We start from the raw sequence: 25,887 nt of genomic DNA, 5'->3' as shown, positions 1-25,887 counted from the left end.
TTAACTTTAGGTAAACCTTGTTAAGTTTTAACAATGGTAATTTAAAAAATAAGTTTTACCGCTGTTGGAAAAAATAAAAGTAATACAAATATCGGGTACAATGGGTTAAATGAATTTGATCGATTTAATTAAAGAAAATTAGCGGTTTAATGATTCACGCTAAATTACTTAAATAACGTTTTCCTTTCTTTTATTTTTTGTAATTTCAGTCAAGAGTTTTATATGACTTTTTGTGTAGTTAATAAAATTATATAATAACAACGATTACAATTCATTTTTTCTCTTGAATCTGACATAAAAAATGCTAATCAGATCAAGTTTTTAATTTCTAAATATCAGGTTTAGCTGAAGTTTCTAATAGCATAGTAAACAAAATTTGGATACGCGGTGACTTGTTTTTTCTCTGTTAACCGCACAAGTAATTGAAAAAATTAACTCTAGTTATCTTATGATGACTTCGTTACAACTAGGCTACGTTATATCGCTTGTGAATAATTCATGAATCAGAAATTACAAAACCGAATCAAAAAATATTACATATGAACACATTCGCAATAATTTTTTTATAATCAAATATCATTAAAATTACTATGGCCTATAGGTAAACCTTAGTTGTATAGAAACCACTAATTACTCCAAGCGACTTTTAATTACAACAAGCAAACTTGAGAGCCAAGTTTTAACAATGATAGTTGTTTTTATTTTTTTTTGTAGGTATTGTTTTACGATTGTTGTAAATAGATGAAAATAATATTATCAGCGGATATGACAAAAAGTTAATGGTTTTGATCGAATTGATTTTAAAAAATGTAGCGGGCTTAATGATTCATGCAAAATTACTGAAATGACGCACAGAAGTTTTTTACTTCTATGTCTTACAATTGCCGCAGTCAAGCGTTTTAAACTTTTTGTGTTGTAAATTTTAACAAGCAATCATTCTCTTTAGTTGAATTTTTTATCACTATTTATAAGCTAGGTGAAACATAAGGCATTGCAAATTAAACACTACTAAATATATATTTTTATATGATTTAAAAGAGTGTTATTATAATTTTACCAACTATAAATTTGAGACAGATTGAGATATGTAAACAACCTTTCTTTTAAACGTCATCATTAATAATGTATGGGATAAACAATTTTTAAAAAGGTGTAAAATGCTTTGTTAGACGATCCACCAGTCCCATTATATTTTACCCAGTTTTAGTGTCATCAACCAGATGTTAGTTTTTAGTTAAAATGTTAGTTTTGGTTTAAATAAATATAAAAGCACAAGACTGGTTTAGGCATAAATGATCACGTTTTCTTTAAATAAATGATCACGTTTTGGTAAATTAGTTAACATTACTTCAAAATGGCGCAACAAAAGAATGATTTATGCATAATTTATCAGGCTTTTGTGTGGTGTTTTATTAATATTTAGAAAACCTTTGGTAGACAGTTAGCCTAAGATTATTTTTAGTAACTCAATAAAAAAATACTTTTAAGCTAGGTAAAGTATTATAACAATTTTCTAACCCTTTCTAATTTTAATTTAGAGTTAGTATGGCTTTAATGAATACCAGTTCAGTTGACGTATGTGGATCACCTTTCTTTTGCACGTCCTTGTATTGGGAAATATGTTCAAATATAACAATAGTTCAATGCAGTGAATGCAATATTGCTAATGGTGCTATATATTTAGTTTTTGTTATTCTCTTGGGTATTTTGATTTTGATCGGCAATTTGTTAGTTCTTTGGATTCTGTACAAGTATTCTCAAAAAACAAAATCCAACCGAGTTAAATTTTCTCTAGCTATCGCTGACTTATTTACAGGTAAGCGAGTGGTTTTGAAACCATAACACTTTGTTTAACTTTGTATATGTAATTTTAATACACTTTATTTTTAGCTATTCACTTACTGGTAATAACGCCTTACAATTTCTCTTGGGGTATAAATTCAACAGCAAACTATCTAGAAGACCACACCGTTACCTCAAAAGGCACTGCAATGGCTTTTGTGAGCGGAGTATTTTTTTCCATTGGAGGTTCAGCCTCTTTGTACCACTTGGTATATCTTAGCGCACTTCGATTTTCATCTATAAGATGGCCAATTCCATACAAATTTTTGAGCAACTTTAAATTTTATTTGGGGTTGCTTTTTGTCTGGATTTTGTCGATTGCTGTGGCATTATTGCCAGGTAATAAGTTGTATTTTATATTTTAAATAAGGATTTTTTTTATATACCTAATTTAATATCTAAATTTAATCTTAAAATATAAGCTATTGATTTAGAGTATCTTACTTGAATTTTCCTTTTCAGCCTTTTTCACCAACTTGTTTACTTTTTTGTATTTTCCTTCCGTATTCTCGTACCTTTTAACACCTGTGGGAACTAACTTGGATATTGCATCATACGGTGTTTTAATACCCTTCATATTTTCGTTTTTAATACTTTTTTACTTAGCAATGGTAAGACTTAAACTGTTACAGTAGAGTTAAAGTTTAGTAATTAAAAAGTGGTCATAAATTTGATAACCACCTTTGTTTTTAGATATTTTTAACGATAGGTACTGCAATTTTGTATAAGAAGCAACAAAAAAGATCAAGGGCATTGCAAGGAGTTGTCGCTCAAAATTCTTCAAAGCAGGACTTAGCTGCACTAAAAATACTTATTACTATGGAAGCAGGGTTTACTATCACATTAAGTAATTAATTAGAGCTAATTTTGTAATCTATATCTGGCATAGAATTTTATTTTTTTTATTTTTAGTTCCAACAATTGTTCTTCAAGGGTTATCTTTAAGTGGATATTTAACCTGTGATACCGTACCAATACCCACAGCCATAACCACTTGGTTGGCAACCGCAAACGGGTAATATAGTCGTAAGAAATTAAAAATATTTTTATTCACAACAAACCATAATAGAATTTTAAAAAAACAATTTTTGCTAAATAAATTTTTTTTTTTTCAAAATAAAATAAATCTTGTTTATTTTTGTTAGGTTGATAAACGTGATCATTTATTATGCATGGGATAAAGAATTTAATAAAGGAGTAAAAACCTTTTTTGATCGATCTACAACTCTCACTTCTTACATTACATAATTTTTGTACTATTAGTTAAACTTTTTTTGTGTTATTAAGCAAATGTTTATTTTAGTTTTTTAATAAACAACTTAAATCAAAAATAAAACACACGTATGGTTTTTTGTAATATTGAATTTCTGTTAAACTTCTTAGATATTACTTTAAACATGTTTAAAAATGACAAATATATCATATTATTGTCTTTTATAACAATAACAAATGATGGCCTAGGTTGACCAGTTTTTTTTTTCGAGAAAAAAGCTCGGGGTGGTTAATTATTTAACATCATAAAAAACATAACAATAGAATTTTTGGCTTTTGAAGCCTACCTTATTGGCTTTTGTGAAGTGTTTTAAATAATTTAAGCAACTCTTAGTCGACAGTTAAACATTGTTTTCAGTTTATAGTAAATTATATTTTAATATTAAAAGAAAAGAATTTTTTATAAACTAGATAAAATATATAAAGTTTTAAATTATTAAATGTTGTAAAAATTGTTAGGACTTGTTAAGATTTATTTTGGGGTAATTATGAATTTAACAAATACCAGTTCAAGTCAAATGTGTGGACAACCTTTCTTCTGTACGCCAAGATATTCAGAAAAGTGCTCAAATATAACACTAGTCCAATGCAATGAATGCAATCTAGCCAATGGTGTTGTATATTTAGTTTTTGTTATTCTGCTGGGTATTTTTATTATGATTGGCAACCTATTGGTACTTTGGATTTTGTTCAGGTACTCTAAAAAAACAAAAGGCAATCGAATAAAGTTTTCTCTAGCAATTGCTGACATATTTACAGGTACTTGTTAAGATTAGATTGAGTGTCTCTTCTTGTTCTATGTAATATTAAAACTTAACTTTTTTAGCTTTTCACTTGCTGGTGATTATACCCTACAATTTCTCTTGGACCATACATTCAACAGCTAATTATTTAGAAGACCATGTCGTTTCTTCACAGGGTTCTGCAAAAGCATACGCTGGCGGAATATTTTATTTTATTGGAAATGCAGCGTCTTTGTATCACATGGTATATCTTAGCGCACTGCGACTATTTGCTTTAAGATGGCCAATTCAATACAAATTTTTCAGCAATTTAAAATTTTATTTGGGGTTGCTTTTTGTTTGGGTTTTGGCAATTTGGCTGACAATTTTTCCAGGTAACACATACTATTTTTAATTTTTGTTATAATAAAAAAGCAATTGTGTTGCATTTACAATGACTACAGCATGAAATTTTGGTATAAACTACTTAATTTGTTCTCTTTTAGCTTTATTTACCAACTTGTTTACTTTTTTGTACTTTCCTGCCGTATTTTCATACTTTTTGACACCGCTTGGGACCACATCAGACCCTGCATCGCTCGGTTCTCTTTTAGCAGCCATGATATCAATATTAGTTTTGTTTTATGTTGCAATGGTAATGTTTTATATATTGTTTATAGTAGAGTTAAAGTTTTAACCAACAAAAATGTGATTTAAAAATGTGCTAACCACCCTTGGTGTTTAGATAACTTTAACAGTAACTACAGCTCTTTTGTACAAGAAGCAACAAAAAAGAACAAGAGCATTGCAAGGAGTTGGGACCGAGAATTCTTCAAAGCCAGACTCTGCTGCATTAAAAATACTTATTGCTATGGAAGCAGGGTTAACTGTCACATTAAGTAATTTTTTAAAAGTAGGTATATAATTTTTGTCATATAGGTAAATGATAATTTTTTTATTTTTCAGTTCCATTAATCGTTCTTCAAGGTTTATCTATAAGTCAATATTTGACCTGTGACAAAGTACCATTGTCAACTGCTATAACCCTCTGGTTAGCGGCGACCAATGGGTAAAAATACAAATATACTAATCAATCAACAAACAGTAATATTAATAAAACATTTCTTTTGTACACAATTAAAAGAATAGTCGGATTTAATTTAAATATCTTGAAATATTTGTAAAATTCTAAGCTATATTTTTTTTATTTTCTAAAGTCGTTTAAGTATAGTAATTTCAAATACTGGTATCTTAATGTGCATGAGATATGAATAATTGATTTTGCCCTATTGAAATCTAACTGTAAAGTAATTGAATGGACATCAAAGAAAATATAAATGCCTATTTATATTTCTTAATGTTATTATTTTGGTCGTACTATAATTAACATTGTTTTTAGGTTAGTGAACGTGACCATTTATTATGTATGGGATAAAGAATTTAAAAAAGGTGTAAAATGCTTTTTTGATCAATCTACCATTCTTTCTTTTTACACAACTTAATTTTTGTACTAAATTCTAAACGTTGTTTGTGTTTTGTAATAAGTAAATGCTGTATAAATGCCGCTGTATAAAAACATATGATTAAAGAGAAATTGCAAGGCATTGCCTGTAATAAAAACCTAAATCTTTTTTGATAAAAAATATTAACCCTTTTTATCAAATAATGTTTAAGTATAAAAAGTTTATTTTTATTTAAGGTTTGTTTTTAATTCGAAGACGTTTCACATAGTTCGTTCTATTCCTGTTTGGTTTATTTAAATAATAACTCCTAAAACATTTCTCCATTATTTTTAGCGTTTCTTGGTGATTTAAATCAGTTAATATCTATTTGTTTATCCCACAAAAAAATAAATACATTTTTGTTAACTCATAATACCTCAGTAACCACTACCTGCTATAAGGCTGTTGTTGTGTAAATTATTTATGTATTAGAATTTACAAAAATAAATCGAAATAATGTTAGATTGTAAACAATTTTGTAAAAGTTTACATCTTTTAAGATTATGTGATAATTTATCACAAGACAACTCAACGTCTATAGATGAGAATCTTAGGGTCCACGGTATTAAAAAATTGGTAGACTTGATATTGCTAAAATACGATTTAACCAAATGTAAATGTTATATAGTGTTTTTAGCTCGAAAGCGAAAAACATTATTTTTTAGGTTCAAAATTTATTATTGGTTAATCACATGTCAACGATTTAAGTGGAGCGACAAATTTTATTATGTCATGTAATTACAGTGAAGTAGTCACGTTTAATAAGGCTTATGTATTAGGACCTAATAATTAGGTTATAAATAATATATAACCAACCATGGCCAGCAGTTAATTTTTTTATCAGCAAATATTAATTTAACAACTAAAATATATTTTTATACAAGAACAATGATGTATATGGCGTTTCAAATTAAAAATTTATGTAATGACTTATAAATTTTGAATTGTAATAAACGAGTTGTAAGTATAAGGTTATGGTTCTACTCAATGCCAATTCAAGTAAAATATGCGGACTACCTTTCTTTTGTACGAAACAGGCATCAGAAAAATGCCTGAATACGACATTACTTAAATGCAGTGAATGCAGTATATCAAATGGTGCTTTATATTTTGTATTTATTACTTTACTGGGCTTGTCAATATTATTTGGCAATCTATTAGTTTTTGGATTTTGTTTAACTACTCTAAGAAAACTAAGAGCAATCGAGTTAAACTATCTTTGGCAGTTGCTGACATGTTTATGGGTAAGCCTGAATACTTTTAAGTTAAAAATTATAAGTAACTTGCCATGTTGACTTAAACTCTTGCTTAGCTTTTCAGCTGCTAGTGACAATGCCTTACAATTTTTCTTGGACTGTAAATTCAACAATAAATGAAGTTACAGAGCAAACTGTGGCTTCAGTTGGATCTGCAGAAGCTTTTGTTGGCGGGATTACTTATTTTCTTGGATTTACATCTTCTTTGTATCACTTGGTATATCTAAGCGCCTTGCGACTATTTTCAATTGGATGGCCAATTCAATACAAACTATTTAGCAACTTCAACTTTAATATAGGATTATTCTTGATGTGGTTTTTGGCAGTTATATCCACAGTTTTGCCAGGTAAATAAGGTTTACTTTTTTAAACACTAATAGTAAATATAAATTATTATCTAACTTTACTAAATTTTTGTTTAGCTCTATTTACCAACATTTTCAGTTTTTGTTATCTTCCTTCGATTTTCTTGTATTTTTTAACTCCAATTACTTCAACCGGAGTTGCACCATTTAATCCTTCTTTAGCAATTGCGTTTTCGTTAACTTCGGTGCCATATTTTGCAATGGTAAAATTTATATTTTTATCTTTAGGCTGTGTGAAAGTTTTATCCAAAAAATAATGTTAATATGCGCTTACTATTGTTGATTTTAGTTAACGTTAACAATAGCAACTGGTGTGATGTACGTACGGCAACAAATAAGAGCCAGAAGGTTACAAGAAAGTGTTTCTTCATATTCCAACAAACAGAACTTTACTGCATTAAAAATACTTATTGCTATGGAAGCAGGTTTTACTATCACATTAGGTAAATGACATAAAAGTCTATTAAATCATTTATAAATAAATTAATACAACAAAAATAATTTACTTTTGCAGTTCCTGCACTTGTACTTGAAGTGTTGTTTTTAATCGAATACTTAAACTGCAACGACGCACCAGTCCCTTCAGCTATAACCTTATGGTTAGCAGCGGCCAATGGGTAAAATATTCTCAAAAATTTTTAATATTCTTGTTTACCAATAACTAATAAAAAAATAAAAACTATGTTTGTTTAAAAAAGTTTTTATTAATTTGTTTTGTTAAACCAAAAAGCATTTGTTGGGCCGATAAATGAACATTCGAAAATAACTTTTATATTTTAAAATGTTATTTATCCTACTAAATCTTAATACCAACGTTTGATTTAGGTTGGTGAACGTTAATATTTACAATGTATGGGACAAGGAATTTCAAAAAAATGTTAAAAGTTTTTTTAGTCGATCTACTAATATAACAACTTCACATAATACATAATTTGTGTATCGTTGAACTAACAAATGGTTTTTGTCACCAATCAATATCTTTATCATTCAGTTATTACTCTAAAGGCTTAGTTATAGGCTATACCAATGGAAACTGCTAATGAAAACTTTTTGATTTAGCAAATTTTTTTTAATATTTCACAAAACAAAATATAAAATGTTTATTGACGAATGTCGTTTTGATTTACTGCGTGCAACATTTAAGTTTTTTTTAAGAGTTTCATGCATGTCATTGCTATTTTTTTAAGAGTTTCATGCATGTAATTGCTAAATTTATGTAACATCAAATAAAACAAAAATTGCTAGTTGTTTGATTTTAGAAACATGTAAACACTTTCTGATTGACGCTTTACAACATTTACATGCAAATGTTACATCCATATTCAGTGAACAAAAACGTTAGATTAGTAAGTTTAAAAACAATCTAAAAAATGAAAAGTTTTGTCTTGACTTTTCAATACAAACTGTATCTTACGTTTTACAAATCAAAATCTTTTTTAAATGTTTTCGAAAATCTGGATCGCGAGCACTATATACAAGAACGTTTACCAATCTGTAAAAAAATTTTTTTTATTTACATAAGATTTACTAATCTAAAAAAACTGATTTAAAAATGTGTTTTTCACCATCTAGTAAACATACCCATTTGCCATAAATAGCCATAAAGTAATAGCAGAGGGAATTGAAATGATTTCACAAGTATAAACTCCAGTTATTACCAGCAAATCAGTAACAATCAATGGAACTAAGATTTACAATATTATATTTTTAAAAAATTATACAAATATTAGTTTAAAGTACTAAGAAATACCCATACCCTGAACACAAGACTGGTAAAGTACTTGTTCATGTAAAGCTTAAAAATCAATATGCTGAATAATAATTTAATGGTATCACTATGTCAGTAATATCCGTAGTTGGAATGCGTATTAAAATAACTTAGATAAATGTGGGGTTTAAACATCTAGGATAAAAAGATGTACAGAAACATATTTAAAAATATTCGTTACTCAGTGTTATAGTAAATCCAATTTGCATGATGGCAACTGTTTTAACCGAATTCATGTCTTGTGAAGCTGTACTGCTGCGGGTTGAGGTGCTGGTCTTACGAGGCATGTTCACCAATTTTAAACGCTTGTTACATATAATTGATGTAGCTGTAGTAATTGACATCTAAAAAGCACAAAACTTTCATAGAGAAAAAATATTTCTTGCACCTATATACTCATAAGGTATAACTTTCATTTGAAGTCTTCTCACCATAACAATATACGGAAGTAGAATGAGAGCAAATACTATTGCGATTGACGATGTATATGATGATATTATACCATTGGTGACTTTTGGAGTCAAAAAGTAGCAAAACGTGGCCGATATGTAAGAATAGGTAAAATAGTCAGAAAACCAAACTACAAAAAATATTTAAGTTTAGGGTGATAGACCATAAAATATATAAAATAAAGTAAAGGAATGATAGTTTTACCTGGAACAATTGAAGAGACTATTGCTAAAACCCAAACAAGTACCAAACCAATATTAAACTTAAAAGTAGTGAATAATTTGTACTGTATTGGCCATTTTACAGAGTAGAATCTTAGCCATCCGAGATACACCAAGTGATACAAAGAAGCGGTAAATCCAAGCAGATAAAATATTCCTCCAGCAACTGCTTCCGGAGATCCTCTTGAAGAAATTGTGTGCTCTTCGACATAATTTATAGTTGAATTTATACTCCAGGAGAAATTGTAAGTTAGTACCACAAGCAGTTGAAAAGCTAAAGAGTAATAACTTTATAATCCATAAACTAAGTCGAGGTAGTTTATCGGTTCAACTTTATTCAAGTAAAATATATAAGGTTTAAGTTATTTTAAATGGTATGTAAAAGCTTAAAGATTGACGACAACAAAAATTAAATTACCTCAAAAGCAAAATTAAAGCCCAATTTTTTAAGCTTACCAACGTACCCACAAATAAGTCAGCAACAGCCAAAGAAATTTTAACTCGATTGCTTTTGGTTCTCTTACTGTATTTCCATAAAACCAATATAACCAAAACGTTGCAAATTAAAATTAGAATTCCCAACAAGGTATAAAGTGCAACGAAGATAGCAGCGTTGGTCAAATTACATTCACTGCATTTAAGTAATGTTATATTTGAACAATCCTTGATAGCTAAATTCGTGCAAAACACTGGTAATCCACATAACTCATTCGACAAATAATTTATATCAGAAGTATTTAACAAGTCCATTGCACCTAAAGTTAAAAAATTATTATTACTTTTTACTATTAAACTTAAACTGTTATTGCTAAATAATTTTTTTACATTCGTAAACCTGTACTTAGTAAACTAACTAAAGCTAAGTCTGTAACTTGGTATGAAAGCTACTAAATATACAACCTTAATTTACGTCACTTGAAGTTTCTAAAGTTAAGCATTCTTTTACGTATCACACCAAAGGCACTACAATAGTCATCAAACGATAATGTCATGATTTCTCAGCTATTTAAAATTTAATAAAACGCTCAAATTGTAAACGAAAGTTATCGATTTTAAAGAAAATTAAAATCGCGTCATAATTTAATATTAGAAAATTTTCTGTATATGAACTAATCTTGGGTCAATTTTAAAGACTCATATTACATAGCCCAAGACTCATATTACATAGCTCTACATTATTTTTAGTGTCAAACCAAAACCTCTATTACCTTTTATTAATGGTATAAATAGGTTTAATTAATTTATATAATAGTACAATTTTAAACAACAATAGCTAAAAAAAAATTTGACGTATTTCTTAGAAAAAGCATTTTTTGACCCACAGGCCGGCGACAGCTTCCATTTTTTTGACGCACAGGCGACGACAGCTTTTAAAATACAAATCGAATTTAAATGATACAAAATATGTTTTTAAATGCGCTCTCTTAAGGCTATATTGCCAATGGCTAACGGAAATACAATCTGTCAAAAAATAAAAACTTGACAAATATTAACAAAATTTATTCGCAAAAATGTTTTAAATCTGCTATGTTACATTTAACCTTAAGTTGTTAAGTAAGTCGGTCAATCAAAAAAAAATATATATTAAAAAAATGTTTTCTGTCAATATCAAAATATATTTCTGGGCTATGTAATAAATTTATTAAAATGTTCTTTACATTTTTTACATATTAATTTATTGAATATAATATTGTTTAAATTTTTGTTGTCGATGCTAAAATCCAATACTTTTAATAAAGATTTTTGATTCAGCTTCCAATTAAATAGGAACTGCAACTGAAGAATTTCGATGTCTATACATTTCAAAACTAATACTTGATGCTTGGTTGTTTCTCAAATATGTTGGTTTAATTGAAAAAATGTTTTTTACACTATTTTGAAATTCTTCATCACGAGCACTATATATTAAAACGTTTAACAAGCTGAAAAAAAAACAATTAACATTGATTTTATATTTTCGAATAATAAATATTATTATTAAATTTTTTTAGCATGTTTAGTCTACCCGTTTGACATTGAGAGCCATAATGTAGCAGCTGATGGAATTGAAATATGCTCACAAGTTATGTTACCAGTTAATATCAAAATCTCCATTAAAACCAATGGGACTAAAAACATATACACAAAGGTTAATTCAAATACATAACAAAAAAATGCACTGTAAAAACAATTTAGCATGAGTTTTGGTATACTTAGTGTTACAGTAAACCCAATTTGCATAAGGGCAACTGTTTTAACTGAGTTTATATCTTGCGAGGTAGGGCAAGTGCGATTTGAACAACGTGGTCTGTTTTCTAATTTTAAGCGTTGATAGCAAATAATTGAAGTAGCTGTGGTAATTGCCATCTAAAAGTATTATAACAAAATTTTATCAAGAAAAATATATTTTATCAAGAAAATATGGGAAAAGGGTTAGCGAAAATATAATTGCAATTGAAGAAACATATGAAGATAAAACTACATCTGTATGTTTTGGAGTTAAAAAGTAGGAATATGTTGTTGATATATATGAAAATGTGAACGTTCCTGGAGCCAACACTAAAAACAAAAAAGTCTTGTTGTAAAGGCTTAATCTTGGTGTTAAATATTTTCTATTACCTGGAACAGTTGAAAATAGAATTGCTAAGAACCAAACAAGAAATAATCCAATTCTGAAATTAGAATTGCTGAATAACTTGTAACGCATTGGCCATCTGATTGAATAAAGTCTAAGTAGTCCTAGGTAACCCAAATGGTAAAGTGAAGCTATAAACCCGAGCAAGTAAAAAATTCCGCCGACATAGGCTTCGACTGACCCTCGTAAATTTGAACTTTGTTGCTCGAGTTCAAAAGTTGTGGAATTGACTGACCATGCGAAGTTGTATGTGGTAACTATAAGTAGCTGACCAGCTAAAAATATACACACAGGATTACCGAACAGCTTAAGGCACAGGTTACCATTTTAAATACGATCACATTATCTCTAAATTTGGGCCGAAATAGTTTAAATTACCTGTAAACAAATCTGCAACTGCCAATGAGGCCTTTACTTGATTGCACTTAGTCTGTTTCATGTGTTTTGCTACACACCAAATAACCAACAAATTGCCAAGTAATATTAATAGCCCCAACAAAATACAAAATACAGCATAAATAGCCGCATGAACCATATTACATTCACTGCATTGTATTAGGGTAATGTTTTTGCATTTTTTTAGGGCGAAGTTGCTACAAAATGAAGGCAATCCGCACAAAACATCAGTAAACTGAACAGAACTTCCGTTAGTCATATTGGTTAGTTTCAATTTAGTTAAAACATTGATTTAATTAACGTGTTTTGGGGGCTTAGGCTTTATCTGTAAATAATGAAAAAAAAAGTTAAAATAGTTTTTTAATTAAAAATTTATATTTTGTGACAACCTCTAATGGTTAGCGGCGCCCAAACGGCAAAATCATCTTTAAATTAAAAAAAAAATATTTTAATTAACCAATATTCAATATTAAACTTGAAGATAAGAAAACTTTTTTAAAGCTACCTAATAAAAAAAATCACTTTTAAAATGCTTTTTATTCTATATATTCTAATTTCCGTTACTGGAATCTCTTTAGTTAGTCTGCTGATGAAATCTAATTAATGCAAACCATTTTAAAAAAGTTTTACACATATTTTACAAAAAAATAATTATTAAAAAAACTTAAAAATAAAATTTATAAATGGCTAGCAGTCAAATGTTCCAACTATTAAATACAAATATTATTTTAATTATCAACAAATTGCTAAATGGTTTGGTTAGTTTTCAAGTTTTTAATTACCGGACAAACGTGCATGTAATTCCTAATTAGAGATCAAATTAATTAAAACGGAAATTATGTCTCGTTTAATTTTAGCAACGCTTGGAGTAATTTGGAATGACGTTTAACAACAATAAAATGCAGTTTCGGCCACGTCAGAACTTAATTACCCACATTTTACCGGTAATTAATTTTTTAAATCCTACAAATATTATACCCTTATATGGCAAGAAATCTTGAAAATATATTCATTTGTTAAAAACCACTTCAAAAAAATTTAACAAAATGCAAAAGTTTGTCCTAGATTTTTCAATGCGGTCTTTAGTTTTACAAGTTCAAATATTTTTAAAATTCTGAATCAAGCACAATATTATTTTTACTAATCTGTTAAAAAGATAACAATTTTGCATAAGTTGTAGTTATCTTTCAAAATCTGTTTAAAATGAAGTATTTTTTATAATTTAGTAGACATACCCTTGATTATAACAACCATGAAGTAATAGCTGGGAAAATAGAAATTATTTCGCAAGTGTAAACTTCAGTAATAATCAGCAAATCAGTAACATTTCTAATTATACTAAAATGTAGTTTTATAATTTTAAAAACTTATACAATTATAAGCTTTTGTTGACAAGTAACCACACATTATGGAAAACAGTCCCTTTAAGGATATTCCCGTGAAGTCAAACAATAAATATAATAGGTGAAAATAAAACAATATAACTAAGTAAGTACAATTCCAAATTGAAATAGGTAAATTAGAAAATTAACATTAGGTATGAGTTTACACTTCTGGAAACTGATAGATGTAGTAAACTTTATAAAATATTTTTTTGTTACTTTAGTGTGTGTGGTAGTGACTGTTAACTAAATTCCTATGTTGTGTAGCAGTTACGGTTTACTTACAAACCATGTTCGCCGATTTTAAACGCTTGTGGATTATAATTGATCAGGCTGTAGTAATCACTATTAGAAAAACATAATAGGCTATCGAGCAAAAAATAAAATGTAAAAAAATCAGACGTATGTGTTTCAATTTAAGAAATTTTATTGTAAAAATAGTTATAGTACTTGGAATTAGTTTTGCCACTTTTTCTGTTTATTATTTTTTTACCTATAATATTGTTTAAATTTTTAACTTATTTTTATTAACACATTTAATTCAATTTCCAACCAAAAACATGATACAAAAAAAATTAAATAGCAACTGCAATTGAAGAATTTCGATGTCTATACATTTCAAAACTAATACTTGATGCTTGGTTGTTTCTTAAATATGTTGGTTTATTTGAAAAAATCGTTTTTACACCATTTCGAAATTCCTGGTCTCGTACACTATATATTAAAACGTTTAACAACCTGATAAAAAACAATTAACATTGATTTTATATTTTCGAATAATAAATATTATTATTAAATTTTTTTAGCATGTTTAGTCTACCCGTTTGACATTGAGAGCCATAATGTAGCAGCTGATGGAATTGAAATATGCTCACAAGTAATGTTACCGGTTAATATCAAAATCTCCATTAAAACCAATGGGACTAAAAACATATACACAAAAGTTAATTCAAATATATAACAAAAGAATAGACTCTAACGACGATTTAGAATAAGTTTATATATACTTAGTGTCACAGTAAACCCAATTTGCATTAGAGCAACTGTTTTAACTGAGTTAATATCTTGCGAGGAAGGGCGACTTCTAGATGATGTACGTGGTCTGTTTTCTAATTTCAAGCGTTGATAACATTTAATTGAAGTAGCTGTGGTTATTGCCATCTAAAAATATAACAAAAAGTTTATTAATGTAATATTAAGTTTCAATTTGTATTAAAAAAATCTTACCATAAGTATATATGGGATTAAGGTAAGAGAAAATATAATTGCAATTGAAGAAACGTATGAAGATAATACTACATCTGTTTGTTTTGGAGTTAAAAAGTAGGAAAACGTTGTTGAAATATATGAAAACGTGAACGTTCTTGGAGCCAATACTAAAAACAAAAAATTCTGTAAAGGCTAAACCCTGATGTGAATTATTTTCGTATTACCTGGAACAGTTGAAAATAGAATTGCCAAGAACCAAACAAGGAATAATCCAATTCTGAATTTAAAATTGCTGAATAACTTGTAACGTATTGGCCATCTGATTGAGCAAAATCTAAGTAATCCTAGGTAACCCAAATGGTAAAGTGAAGCAATAAATCCGAGCAAGTAAAAAATTCCGCCGACGTAAGCCTCGTTTGATCCCCGTAGAATTGAACTTTGTTGCTCGAGTTCAAAAGTAGTGGAATTGATCGACCATGCGAAGTTGTATATGGTTACTATAAGCAGCTGACCGGCTTAAAATATTTATATATAAGGTTACTGCACGGCCTTAGGCATACCGCACTATTATAATAAGATTACATCATTTCTAAGTTTAGGCCTTAACATTTAGGTACCTGTAAATAAGTCTGCAACTGCTAATGAGGCCTTTATTTGGTTGCTTTTGGTCTGTTTCATGTGTTTTGCTATACACCAAATAACCAACAAATTGCCAAGTAATATCAATAGCCCCAACACAATACAAAATACAGCATAAATAGCCGCATGAACCATATTACATTCACTGCATTGTATTAGGGTAATGTTTTCACATTTTTTTAGGGCGAAGTTGCTACAAAATGAAGGCAATCCGCATAAAACATCAGTAAACTGGACAGAACTTCCGTTGGCCATTTTGGTTGGTCTCAATTTAATTCGAAACATTCTGTAAAATTAACTTTTTCTAATATTCTAAAATACTTCAATCTATCTTTTTTATACTTATAAGTTAATTTTACTATAAAACATCAAGTTAACCTCAAAACATATATTACGAAATTACCACATAAATTTTCGGATCAACGATATCAATAAATTGCTCTTGGCGATATGACTCAAATCTAAATGACATCGTTAGATTTACATTCTTACATCATCAGCTACTTGACGGCAAATGAAAGGTTTAAGTGACGATTTTGAAATCGAAACCTTTTTTTAATCAAACCGCTAATGTATTTAAAAATGCAAGGCCGGGCAACGACTGGTGGTCTGCGCTAACATTTTAATGCTTAACAAAAACTTAACAGGTAAATTTCTAAACTTGAATAAAATATTATTTTTATTTTAAATTAAAAAAAAATAAAAAATTAGCTCCATTATAACAGTTTTACTTTTATTGAAATAAAATCTTAAATGATAATCAAATTCTTGTTTGATATATTTCAAGTCCATTTTTTGTCTACATTTACGATAATGTAAATTAAACAAGCATTGTAATCAAAATGTTGTAATTAAATTAATATAATTGGCACTAAGCGGTTTTCGAAATTTTTAGGCACATAATTGCCCATGGTACCAAACCTACAACATACCATATAGGACAATTTTATACAAAAAAATATTTCGGGTAACATTATAGCATGATTAATGGTGAAAAATTTTCATTTTTTTATCGTACAAAAATGGTTTAAGACGTGCTCGACCTCTTGCTATTTTTGGAAAAACCTTGTCAGTAGGAAAGTCGGAAGGTGGCGCTATATCGCTTTCAATGTACACATCCAGCATGGCAGTCAACCTGTGGTAATAATAAAGCAATTATATGTGGTATATCTACACAGTTAGGTAAATGTAAAGATTAAACGTACCTTAGCAGTTGAATGGATAGTAAATTGTCCTTGCTGGTTTTTGAAATAAATTCACATTTGTGATCAAGGTTAGATTCTAACTGCATTTCCTAAAAAAAAACAAAAACAAAATAATTTTAAATTTTCAAAATTTTTTAAACACAACCTAAAAAAAAAAATTTAATCCTACCATTAGATTTGGATCATTTTCAGGTACTTTAACCCCTTTCCAGTTCAACTGAAGGCTAAAAAGCGGGGCAGTTTTGGGGTAATCATTGAATACAACTACCCCTACTTTAAGGGTAACATCAGCCCCTCTTTCTATTGTGGCTAAAAAATAATTATGTTGTTCTCCAGTTGCAATATTTCCATGTAATCCTAAGTTTACGATTGTTTGGTTTTGTGGTAATGTTTCGTATTCCTGAAGTGTTAATTTTGACCAATTTGTCAGAGTAGAATGAATCTGAAATAAAAAAATAATTAAAATTTATGTTGGCCATGTGTAGTGCTCTATAACATTGTTTAACAAATTTAAAAAAATATCAATTGCAAAAATTTAAAATTACGTTTACATACCCAATCAATACACAGACTTTATAAAAAACACTTTTATAAGTTAATTTTTAAGTTTAAATTTAATTACAAATTTGTAAACAAACATGAATAAATTAAAGTCACCGTTTTAGGCAAAGTTGCAGCAATATTATCTCCACAAAGGATCTTGTTCTTTTTAAACTGAGCAACTTGTTGCGCTAATCTAAGTCTTGTAGCAACCCTGTTTTTTAACTGACGGATTGTTTTCTTCATGTGAGTGAAGCTTAGTTGCATATCACCTCCCTTCATAAAAAAATGGTAGTCAAAGCCAGCTTAAAAGCATAGCTACAGAATCAAAATTTTTAAACTTAAAATTTTATTTTTACCTGCTTTTGGTTTGTTTCTTTTGATAGAAAATCCATTCCACATAATTGTTGAGCCCATATGAAAGGTTGGCCAATGTTATTAAACGTTTCTTCAATATTGACGTTTGTATTTTGAAGTAAAAACAAAGAAGCTAGGTTAGGGCAATCTACTCCAAAATCATCAGGTAAAATACACTTTAATAATTTGTCACTTTCGAGAAAGGGACTAAAATCAAAAAAAAAAAATTATTATTAAACAAAAATAAGTTAAGTAATTTTTTACCTTGCTTGAACAATGTTTTCATTGAAAGAGTTTTCTAATTCAGATTTGACCACCACAAATTTTAGTTTCATCAAGTATAAAAACTTGAGTTTCAAAATGGGACCTGAAATTTTATTCAAGAACAAACAACAGTTATATAAACATAATAACAATGTTTTTTTTTAGAAAAAATAACCAGTTTATATTACAATATTTAAAAAAAATTTAATCTATAAATTAATCTATTATAAAAAAAATTATTACAGAGTTGATTTAAAACTTTAAAAATATTTAAAGTTTTTTTTTCTACATACCTTCCCTAGCAGTTTTAATTCGGATAACAACATAAAGAGGATGGCAAGAAATTATTCCTTCATCAACTTTTGTTTCTTCAACTTCCATTTTAACTTTCGACACTTTGCGATTTCTACGTCCTGAATCTAAAACAATGTGTGGTGCAGAATAAAATAAAATATATTTAAAAGTGATTTAACTGAAATTTAGTGTAACATTTACTATATTTTTTCCCAACCCAGTCTTGAGTTTAGTCTAGAATTTCTCCTACCCAGTTTAAGTTTCCTTTGGCAGTTCAAAATATTCAAAGCAGTTGGGATCGAACTCAGGTCCACCAGTATTAAATCAAAATGTTTGACCACCACACCATGCTGCAAGTTTTATTTATCAAAAAATTTTTTTTTTTTAAAATAGCTATAAAAAATATTTAATTAACAATTTTTTTTTCACCTTCATCTTGTTCTTCCCGATCAGAATCCGATTCTTCTCCAGTGAGTTTGTCACCGTTGGCAACCAAGCTTGAGTTTTTTCGTTCAAGAATTTCAAGTTGGTGAATATTTTCAGCAACTTTTTTGTCGCCGTCAATACTTACTTCCATGCCAGAATCTAATTCATAAAAATAAAATAAATGTTTTCCTATTTCAATTAGGTTTAGAAGAACCTATATTGCTACATAAAAGGTTGTTTTAAAATTGCTGTATATACAATTTTTTTTTGGTTTATTTAAAATAAAATTTTTTTTTTTTCGATTATTAAATAACTTAATTTACATACCACAAGCCTCCTCATAGGCTTTAGATTGTAGGAAAAGAACAAAAAGAGGTCTTGGCAAAAGGCGTGCCAGCTCATGTTGTTTGCGGACTTGATCAATCGGAAGATTTAAAGCTTCTTGTAGAGGAAGAGAACTTTTGAGAAGATTTTGTAAACTTGGTGCAAGTGTCTACGGAATAAATACAAAAAAAATTAATTTTATTATAAAATACATATTTCTTGTTAAACATGTTGCTTTTTTTGGATTAAATATATGTCAAAAAACACTGTGTTACCTGTAAATGTTGTTTTTTAATTGCAATTTCATCTAAAACATCATCCTTGGATTTTTTTAAATCCTGTAAATTTTCAGCTAATCTAAAATTTTAAACAAAAGTTTAAAAATATCGCATTTTTTATAAACAATTTTAACAATCTTATTAAAATCAATAACTTGGCTTATATTAGGTAATAAAATTTTGTTATTAAAATGAAATATTAATTTTTTTTTATATAAAATTTAAAGGATTTACTTAATTCTGGTTTCAAGTTCCCAATCAAGTCTCGCCAAAGTTTGTTTGTGTTCATTTCTCTCCGTTTCATTCTGTTTAATTTAATATTGTCATAAAAAAGAAAATCATAAAACAATAAAAAGAAAAAAGAAAATTTTATTTTCAATCCAAAAAACAAGATTTTTTAATAAAAAATAACCAACAAAAAACAATTCTTGTACTAGCATGAGTATAACAATTTTAACAAAACTTTTATAAGACAAACAAAACTCTTAGAAAAAAGGTTAAGTTACCTTTTTGGAGATAGAGTTCGGTGCGTCATTATAAAACTGATCGAGTGGAACTAAAGCAACATCATCGTGTCGAGATCTAAATAAAAAATAAACTAAAATCTGGTAAAACTCAAGGTAAAAAAATGAAAACCACATCAAGGGCAAATACATTCTTTAAAAAAAAAATTCCGTAAATGATAATGAGGTAATATAATCTGGGTAGCGTTTCTTCGTTTTATTTGCCAAGCAGAAAGGTTTATTTAAATTGGAGAAGTGCAAACAAGCGTAACACCCGACGAACAAACATGAGTCAATAAAAACCATCATTGTTTTATCACTGTACTCAGAATAGGTCGCATAATCCTGTCCCATACAGAGTTAGTAATAAGGTAATAAAAGTTTATATAACAAAAATTGGGAAAAAATAAAAAAGCATAAGAGAAAAATTAAAAACTAAAATGTAAATTTTTTAAGAAGTTTGTCAGGCTTAAAGTGCTATTTATGGAAATTAAATTTTTACTATTAGTTGAACATACTTTAGTCAGGAATGTCTAAATGACCTAGCCCATGGGCTATAAAAAGTTTTTTATTACTTGCCCAGAATATAATCACTATCAGTATTACCTTAACCTAGTCCAGTAAAATCTAATTTACCATATTGTGTTTACTAGGATTTTTTTGAGTACAAGTTAATAAAAACTGAAAATTATGCCTTTCTTTAGCAAGAAGGAAAATAAGAAGACAGAGGAAAAAAAATTAGCATTAAGATTCAGTGATGCAACCGGTTATCAAAAAACCGAAGAATACAAAAAAGGCAACACAGGTTGGTCTTATATATAACACAAGTGCTTAAAAGCATATTTTTTGCCCTTAAAGAACGTAAACTGAATTCGAAATAATTTAAAAAATTGATTATTGAATACTCAAAACAGTTTAAATACATACGTATACCCAATTCATAGACTTTAAAATTAAATAAGAAAATCAACTAGTTACAATAATTTTGTTAATAGTTGGTTAAAAACTAAACTAGATTTTTATTTTTTAATTCAATATTTTTTCGAAATTTGATTATTTTTTTTAAAGAGGTCAAAAAAACAAAAACAGAATTTGACGATGCACATGGCACTTCTGGTAAAACCAAACTAAAAGCAACGTCAAAACAAACCGACCTTTCAAAAAAACAAGACATGTCAGCAGTTAGCTCTTTAACAGAGGTCAATTATATACAAAATTTTTTTTTATATATAGGCTAATATATTTCTTTTAAATAATAAATAAATTTTGATTTAAACCCATAAAATTGTACATACCATTAAATTTTTTATTTTTTATGTAATTTTGTTACTAAACAGACAAAAAAAGAAGGTGACAAGACTTCGACAGTTACCAACGTGCAATCGAATTATACGTTCAGTGCAACTTTATCTGGAACGCCGGAAGAAATCGCAAAAGAGAAGAAAAAGGTGAAAAAGCAAATGGAAAAGCGAAAAAAGGAAATGCAAAAAGAACAGAAAAAAATGCTCAAAGAAGGCCAGGAAAAGGCGAAAAAGAAGTCAATTTCTTAGAATGTTTTGGTGTTAAGTTTACATGACTAACAAACTAATACATATATTGAGCTTTTTACATTGTAACAATTCAATAACATGTATTAAACAGAAGGTTTAATTTAATGAGATTAATTTAAAATGAGACAACATATAATTAAACAATGTATTTGTGTTAAGACTTTTTATTGTTAGCCTGTGTATATAATTTTCAATACCAGCATATGCTTAAAAAATATATATATATACCTGAATTCCAAACATTTGGTTATTTCTTTGTGTAAATGATTGATCTCATATTGTAGGTTTTGTAGTTGGAGATTGTTACCATCCAACTTTTGCTTTGCCTTTACACAATTAAAACCAATTTATTAACAAAAACAACTTATTTTTTATAATAAAATATTGCCTTGATATAGCCTATATGCTACATAGTGTTTATATGTGCCAAATAAAAATCAGATACACAATTTTAGCATTTTTCCATAACGTTAAAAAAATGTTGCGTAAAATAGGGTGTTAAATTATGTATTTTTATTAGACATTTAAATCAAATAAAACAGCCAATAGCCTATTGTTTTAGAGTAATAAAATAAAGCTTAGATTTGACCGAAAATTCCCTTTTTTTATCTGACAATAAATTAAAAGGTAAAAAAACGTTATTATTAACCTCAAGAGTTTGATCTTTAACTTCTTTTCCCCTTATTTGAGCAAATCTGTTTAATTGCTTCAAACTCAAAAAATGAAAAGAGCCCTAAAAATTTTAAACAAATTTTTGAAGAACAAAAATCTTTCGAAAAAAATAGATCAAATTGGACTTTGCAACATAGTTTTATTTTTTTTTTGTATAATATAAAATATATTTTTTTACATGATTTTACAATAAAGTGGTCACTAAACCTTTTTTTATGTATGTGGTCACTAAACCTTTATCTTTATCCCCGATGCGAGAAAGACGACTTTACCAATTAAACATAAAGTAGCATCAGTTACCCCGACCCAGTCTTGAATTACCTTTGGCAGTTTGGAATATTATATAACTGCCCGATAAATAAACTGCTGATTAAGTGCTGGCTTAGCAGAAGTTCATACCGTTTAAAGGCCTTACTTAAGGTTGCTACAGCATGGAAGTCGTAGAAACTTAAAAAATAGTAACAACTGGCAAAAACATAATTTACTTTTTAAAAAAAAATTACTTAAAGATATATATATATACCTGTATTCTAAGTTCTGTCATGTCAAGTTTCACAACTTTTTTGTTTTCGGGTAATTTCGATTTAGAAGTTACAACATCTGCCATTATCTGGCGAATATTACTGCAAACCGCAGAAAATGTAGCCAAGGTGTCCGATATTTTCTCCCCATTTTCTAAAACTGGACTTGACATTATAATAAACTTTTTTTTTTTAAATGATATTTTTAAAACTGAACTATTTTTTTCCCCTACTATATTTAATATTTTCAAATTGTTTATTTACTCTATATAACAGGTTTAAATTAAATTAAAAAGTTTTTTTGCCATTTATTCCTAATACCAATTTTTTAAATTAAAATCGCTACGTGAATAGACGAAACAGTGCAACAGGGGTGTCCATGGGAATTGAACATATGACCTACACATTAACTGCTCGTTGAAAAAAAACACAACCTGTTTTTGACACCAATAGTCAGGTTGAAATTAAAACAACTAATTCGTTAACTCAATTTGTCAATATATTTTTATTTAGATCTTGCCTAAAATAAAAAACGCTTTGCTACTTAATAAAAGTCCCGAAAACAGTCCACCAAAATTTATTTACTATTTTATCCTCAAAAAATGTAGAGAATATTTACAATGTACAGAACAGCTTTATTTTTTAATAAGGACAATAAAACACATTAAAACACCAAAAAAAAACAGAATATTACTTTAATTATACCTAAACATTGAATGATTGTTTACACTGAGTTAAATTGCTAATTACAGTATGCAACAAAATAATTTCACTACTTTTTAATCCAGGAAAAAAAACGAGTTTTCCAATTAGCAAACAATAGTTGCTGAAGTATCATCAAAAACAGAATCATTTGTTGCACAATAATCAATCGCAAAAAGGGTTCGGCAAAAAATATCATCAGCGCAGCCAGGGAATCTACGATAAACGCTAGTGTACTTAATATAAATGTCCTTTTTATCATTTTTATCTCATTTTTTCGTTTTGTTTGGTTAGATTGCAAGTCCCCAGTGAAAACTGTTCCCACAGACATCTTAGCGTTTTTCCATAAAATTGACATGAGCAATATAAGTGCTGTGACGTGAGTAAAAAATATATGGATGACGATAAATACCAGTAGACCTCCAATTAAAATATCGTTATCTTCTTTAGGCCTGTAGATGCATTCACCATTTTCTTCTACTGTAGTAAAAGCAAAAATTACCATTATAATTTCAAAAATAAATGCAAATAAATTTGTGAAAGCAGAAATCAAACTTAGTCGTCTTCGACTTTTTGTAGATAAATGACGTAAAAATGGATTAACATAAAAGCTTCGCTGTCGAAACCAAAGTGTTGAATAATGACTATACGCTACACAAATGGTAAAGATTATTTGAGTTTTAAGAAGCCAAGAACAATAAAATGACTTTGTCGTCTCAGGACCATACAATTCATACAATACTAATAAAGAATCACATATCCCAAACCAAGAACCGACTAGATTACTGAGGCGCATTAAAACAGTATGCTTCGTTACGTATGGCGAACTTTGACCTCGGCCAAATTTTAGATATTTTCGTTCATAAATGCAAAGAGCAGTGAACACGTAAACATAAACAACAAAAACAAACGAGCGTGAAATTCCTTGTACAGTGGTCGTCAAGTCTCCCCAAGTTGCAAAACTGTTAGCTAAATGTGTAAAGTTTGTCTCATTTGCTTGTAACGTAGCATTTTCTAACATAAAAACAGTTTCTCCAATTCCTGACATTTTTAAAAATCAACAGCAACAAATGTTTTACCAAAACAGTTTTTTGCCAAACAAAATTGAATTTTTTTTTCAACAATTGTTTATTCAGTTCATAAACATATTTATTGTATAAATATTTAAAATAAACCTTTTGGGCACTTATTTATTTTAAATGAAAATTTGAACTCAAAAATAGTAAAAATAATTAGCTTATGATTAAACAGCAGAGTGTTTTGAAAATTTAAGTCATAATAATCCAGTTTTAATTTTGAAAACATAAGGTATGGTGATAATTTACAGGTAATTTTTATAAATAATTAAAATATGTAATACTTTAATTTGCCAAATGTTATAACAAGTCAAGGGTTAATATAAGTAACAATGCCCTTATATGATAACAGTAAAACCAATAAACTGTTAATAACATTAAAAATTGTAGACAAAATTATTTAAATAGTCATTTTTTAATGTCAAAAAGTGGTTTGTCTCGTAAACTGTTAAATATAAGAATTCAAATACAATTAGTTGAACTCTCCATAGAATATGTATAACGGCATTTACACGATAGCCGCAAGAGCTTTTTTTAAATACGACTCAACCTGATAAATACTTGAAATTTAATACCAAAATTCTAAAGAAAAAACAATTTATTTTAATTTTTTCACCCACAGAACATTACGTAAAAAACCAATCAGTTCAAATTTATAACAAACAAGAAACTAAGTGTTTGCGGTTTATAATAGAAATTAAAATGTCGCGCTGTCCCTTACATTACCTTTTCGGCGCTATAAAAATGGCGTTTATAAAGCATATAGTCATTACACTAAATTGTATCGAAATTATTAACTGAACAAGTATAAAAATATTTACTAAAATATGAAATTCGTTTTTGTATTACTTCTGGCCAAATGTTGCCTGGGAATGGAACCTTTATGGTACGTAAAATAATTCATTTTTCAAAAAACTTATTTATTATTACACTATAGTAACTTTGTTGTATCGTTTTTTTTTCGAAGGAAAAGATTCGCCATGATACAAATGCATCAAGGTACTAGTGTAAATCAGTTGTGCTAAATCTATTTTTTAATTTAAAAACTTTACCTGCAAGATTTATTAACATATTGTATTCTTATTTTTAGACTACTATCCCGATATAGAACAAAACTCGAAAAACCAGTAAGTACACGAAATTTCAAAATCAAAATTTGTTAAACTAGGATTGCCAACATTTAATTAAGTTTATTACAAAATATAAATATTAAAACCCAAATATTGAATTTAATATAAAATCTTCATGTTTTAAAAAAGAAACGACCTAAGCACATCTTGTTTTCTAGACCGTAAGTCATTTTTTTATTTCATATATATAGAAATACATTATTCTTTTTTAAATAAAAAAAAAACTTAAATAAATTAAGTTATAATTAAACAATAAACAAAGCATTTGTGTAAATTCCAAAAGTGATTTTATTTTATTTGAACAGAGCCAGTAATTATTAATCAAAGGCTTTTGCAATGTGGCCGAAGACAAAATATGGGTTACTCAAAAAGAATAATTGGTAAAAATGTTAATATAAAATACTAAA

General features: G+C 28.1%; 2 protein-coding genes across 2 annotated transcripts; one reads left to right on the top strand and one right to left on the bottom strand.

Moving 5' to 3' along the window:
* Nucleotides 1-16,363: 16,363 nt before the first annotated feature.
* Nucleotides 16,364-22,961, bottom strand: LOC145750245 (THO complex subunit 5 homolog). Its single transcript, XM_082566237.1, has 15 exons — nucleotides 22,575-22,961; nucleotides 22,029-22,112; nucleotides 21,608-21,705; nucleotides 19,833-19,908; nucleotides 19,561-19,631; nucleotides 19,324-19,405; nucleotides 19,052-19,217; nucleotides 18,728-18,883; nucleotides 18,298-18,423; nucleotides 18,005-18,107; nucleotides 17,743-17,947; nucleotides 17,501-17,659; nucleotides 17,013-17,285; nucleotides 16,844-16,932; nucleotides 16,364-16,773 (listed from the first exon to the last, which is right to left on the bottom strand). The coding sequence occupies exons 1-15, from the start codon at nucleotides 22,743-22,745 to the stop codon at nucleotides 16,623-16,625; spliced, it is 2,010 nt and encodes a 669-aa protein (XP_082422363.1). The 5' UTR covers nucleotides 22,746-22,961; the 3' UTR covers nucleotides 16,364-16,622.
* LOC145750255 (uncharacterized) lies at nucleotides 20,462-21,783 on the top strand. Its single transcript, XM_082566248.1, has 3 exons — nucleotides 20,462-20,634; nucleotides 20,898-21,028; nucleotides 21,167-21,783. The coding sequence occupies exons 1-3, from the start codon at nucleotides 20,520-20,522 to the stop codon at nucleotides 21,377-21,379; spliced, it is 459 nt and encodes a 152-aa protein (XP_082422374.1). The 5' UTR covers nucleotides 20,462-20,519; the 3' UTR covers nucleotides 21,380-21,783.
* Nucleotides 22,962-25,887: the final 2,926 nt, after the last annotated feature.

This window comes from Corella eumyota, chromosome 1 (genome assembly GCF_963082875.1).
Source record: "Corella eumyota chromosome 1, kaCorEumy4.1, whole genome shotgun sequence".
Lineage (NCBI taxonomy): Eukaryota > Metazoa > Chordata > Ascidiacea > Phlebobranchia > Corellidae > Corella > Corella eumyota.
This window is presented reverse-complemented; position numbering and strand designations above follow the sequence as displayed.

Bases quoted from the DNA above. Each gene is read 5' to 3' on its own strand.
- LOC145750255 (XM_082566248.1), top strand. From the start codon at position 20,520: ATGCCTTTCTTTAGCAAGAAGGAAAATAAGAAGACAGAGGAAAAAAAA. The intron at 20,635-20,897 runs GTTGGTCTTATA...TTTTTTTTAAAG, and splicing joins ATACAAAAAAGGCAACACAG to AGGTCAAAAAAACAAAAACA. The intron at 21,029-21,166 runs GTCAATTATATA...GTTACTAAACAG, and splicing joins CAGTTAGCTCTTTAACAGAG to ACAAAAAAAGAAGGTGACAA.
- LOC145750245 (XM_082566237.1), bottom strand. From the start codon at position 22,745: ATGTCAAGTCCAGTTTTAGAAAATGGGGAGAAAATATCGGACACCTTG. The intron at 22,113-22,574 runs GTATATATATAT...TAAAATTTTTAG, and splicing joins TGACAGAACTTAGAATACAG to GGCTCTTTTCATTTTTTGAG. The intron at 18,108-18,297 runs GTATGTAGAAAA...ATAAAATTTCAG, and splicing joins AATTAAAACTGCTAGGGAAG to GTCCCATTTTGAAACTCAAG.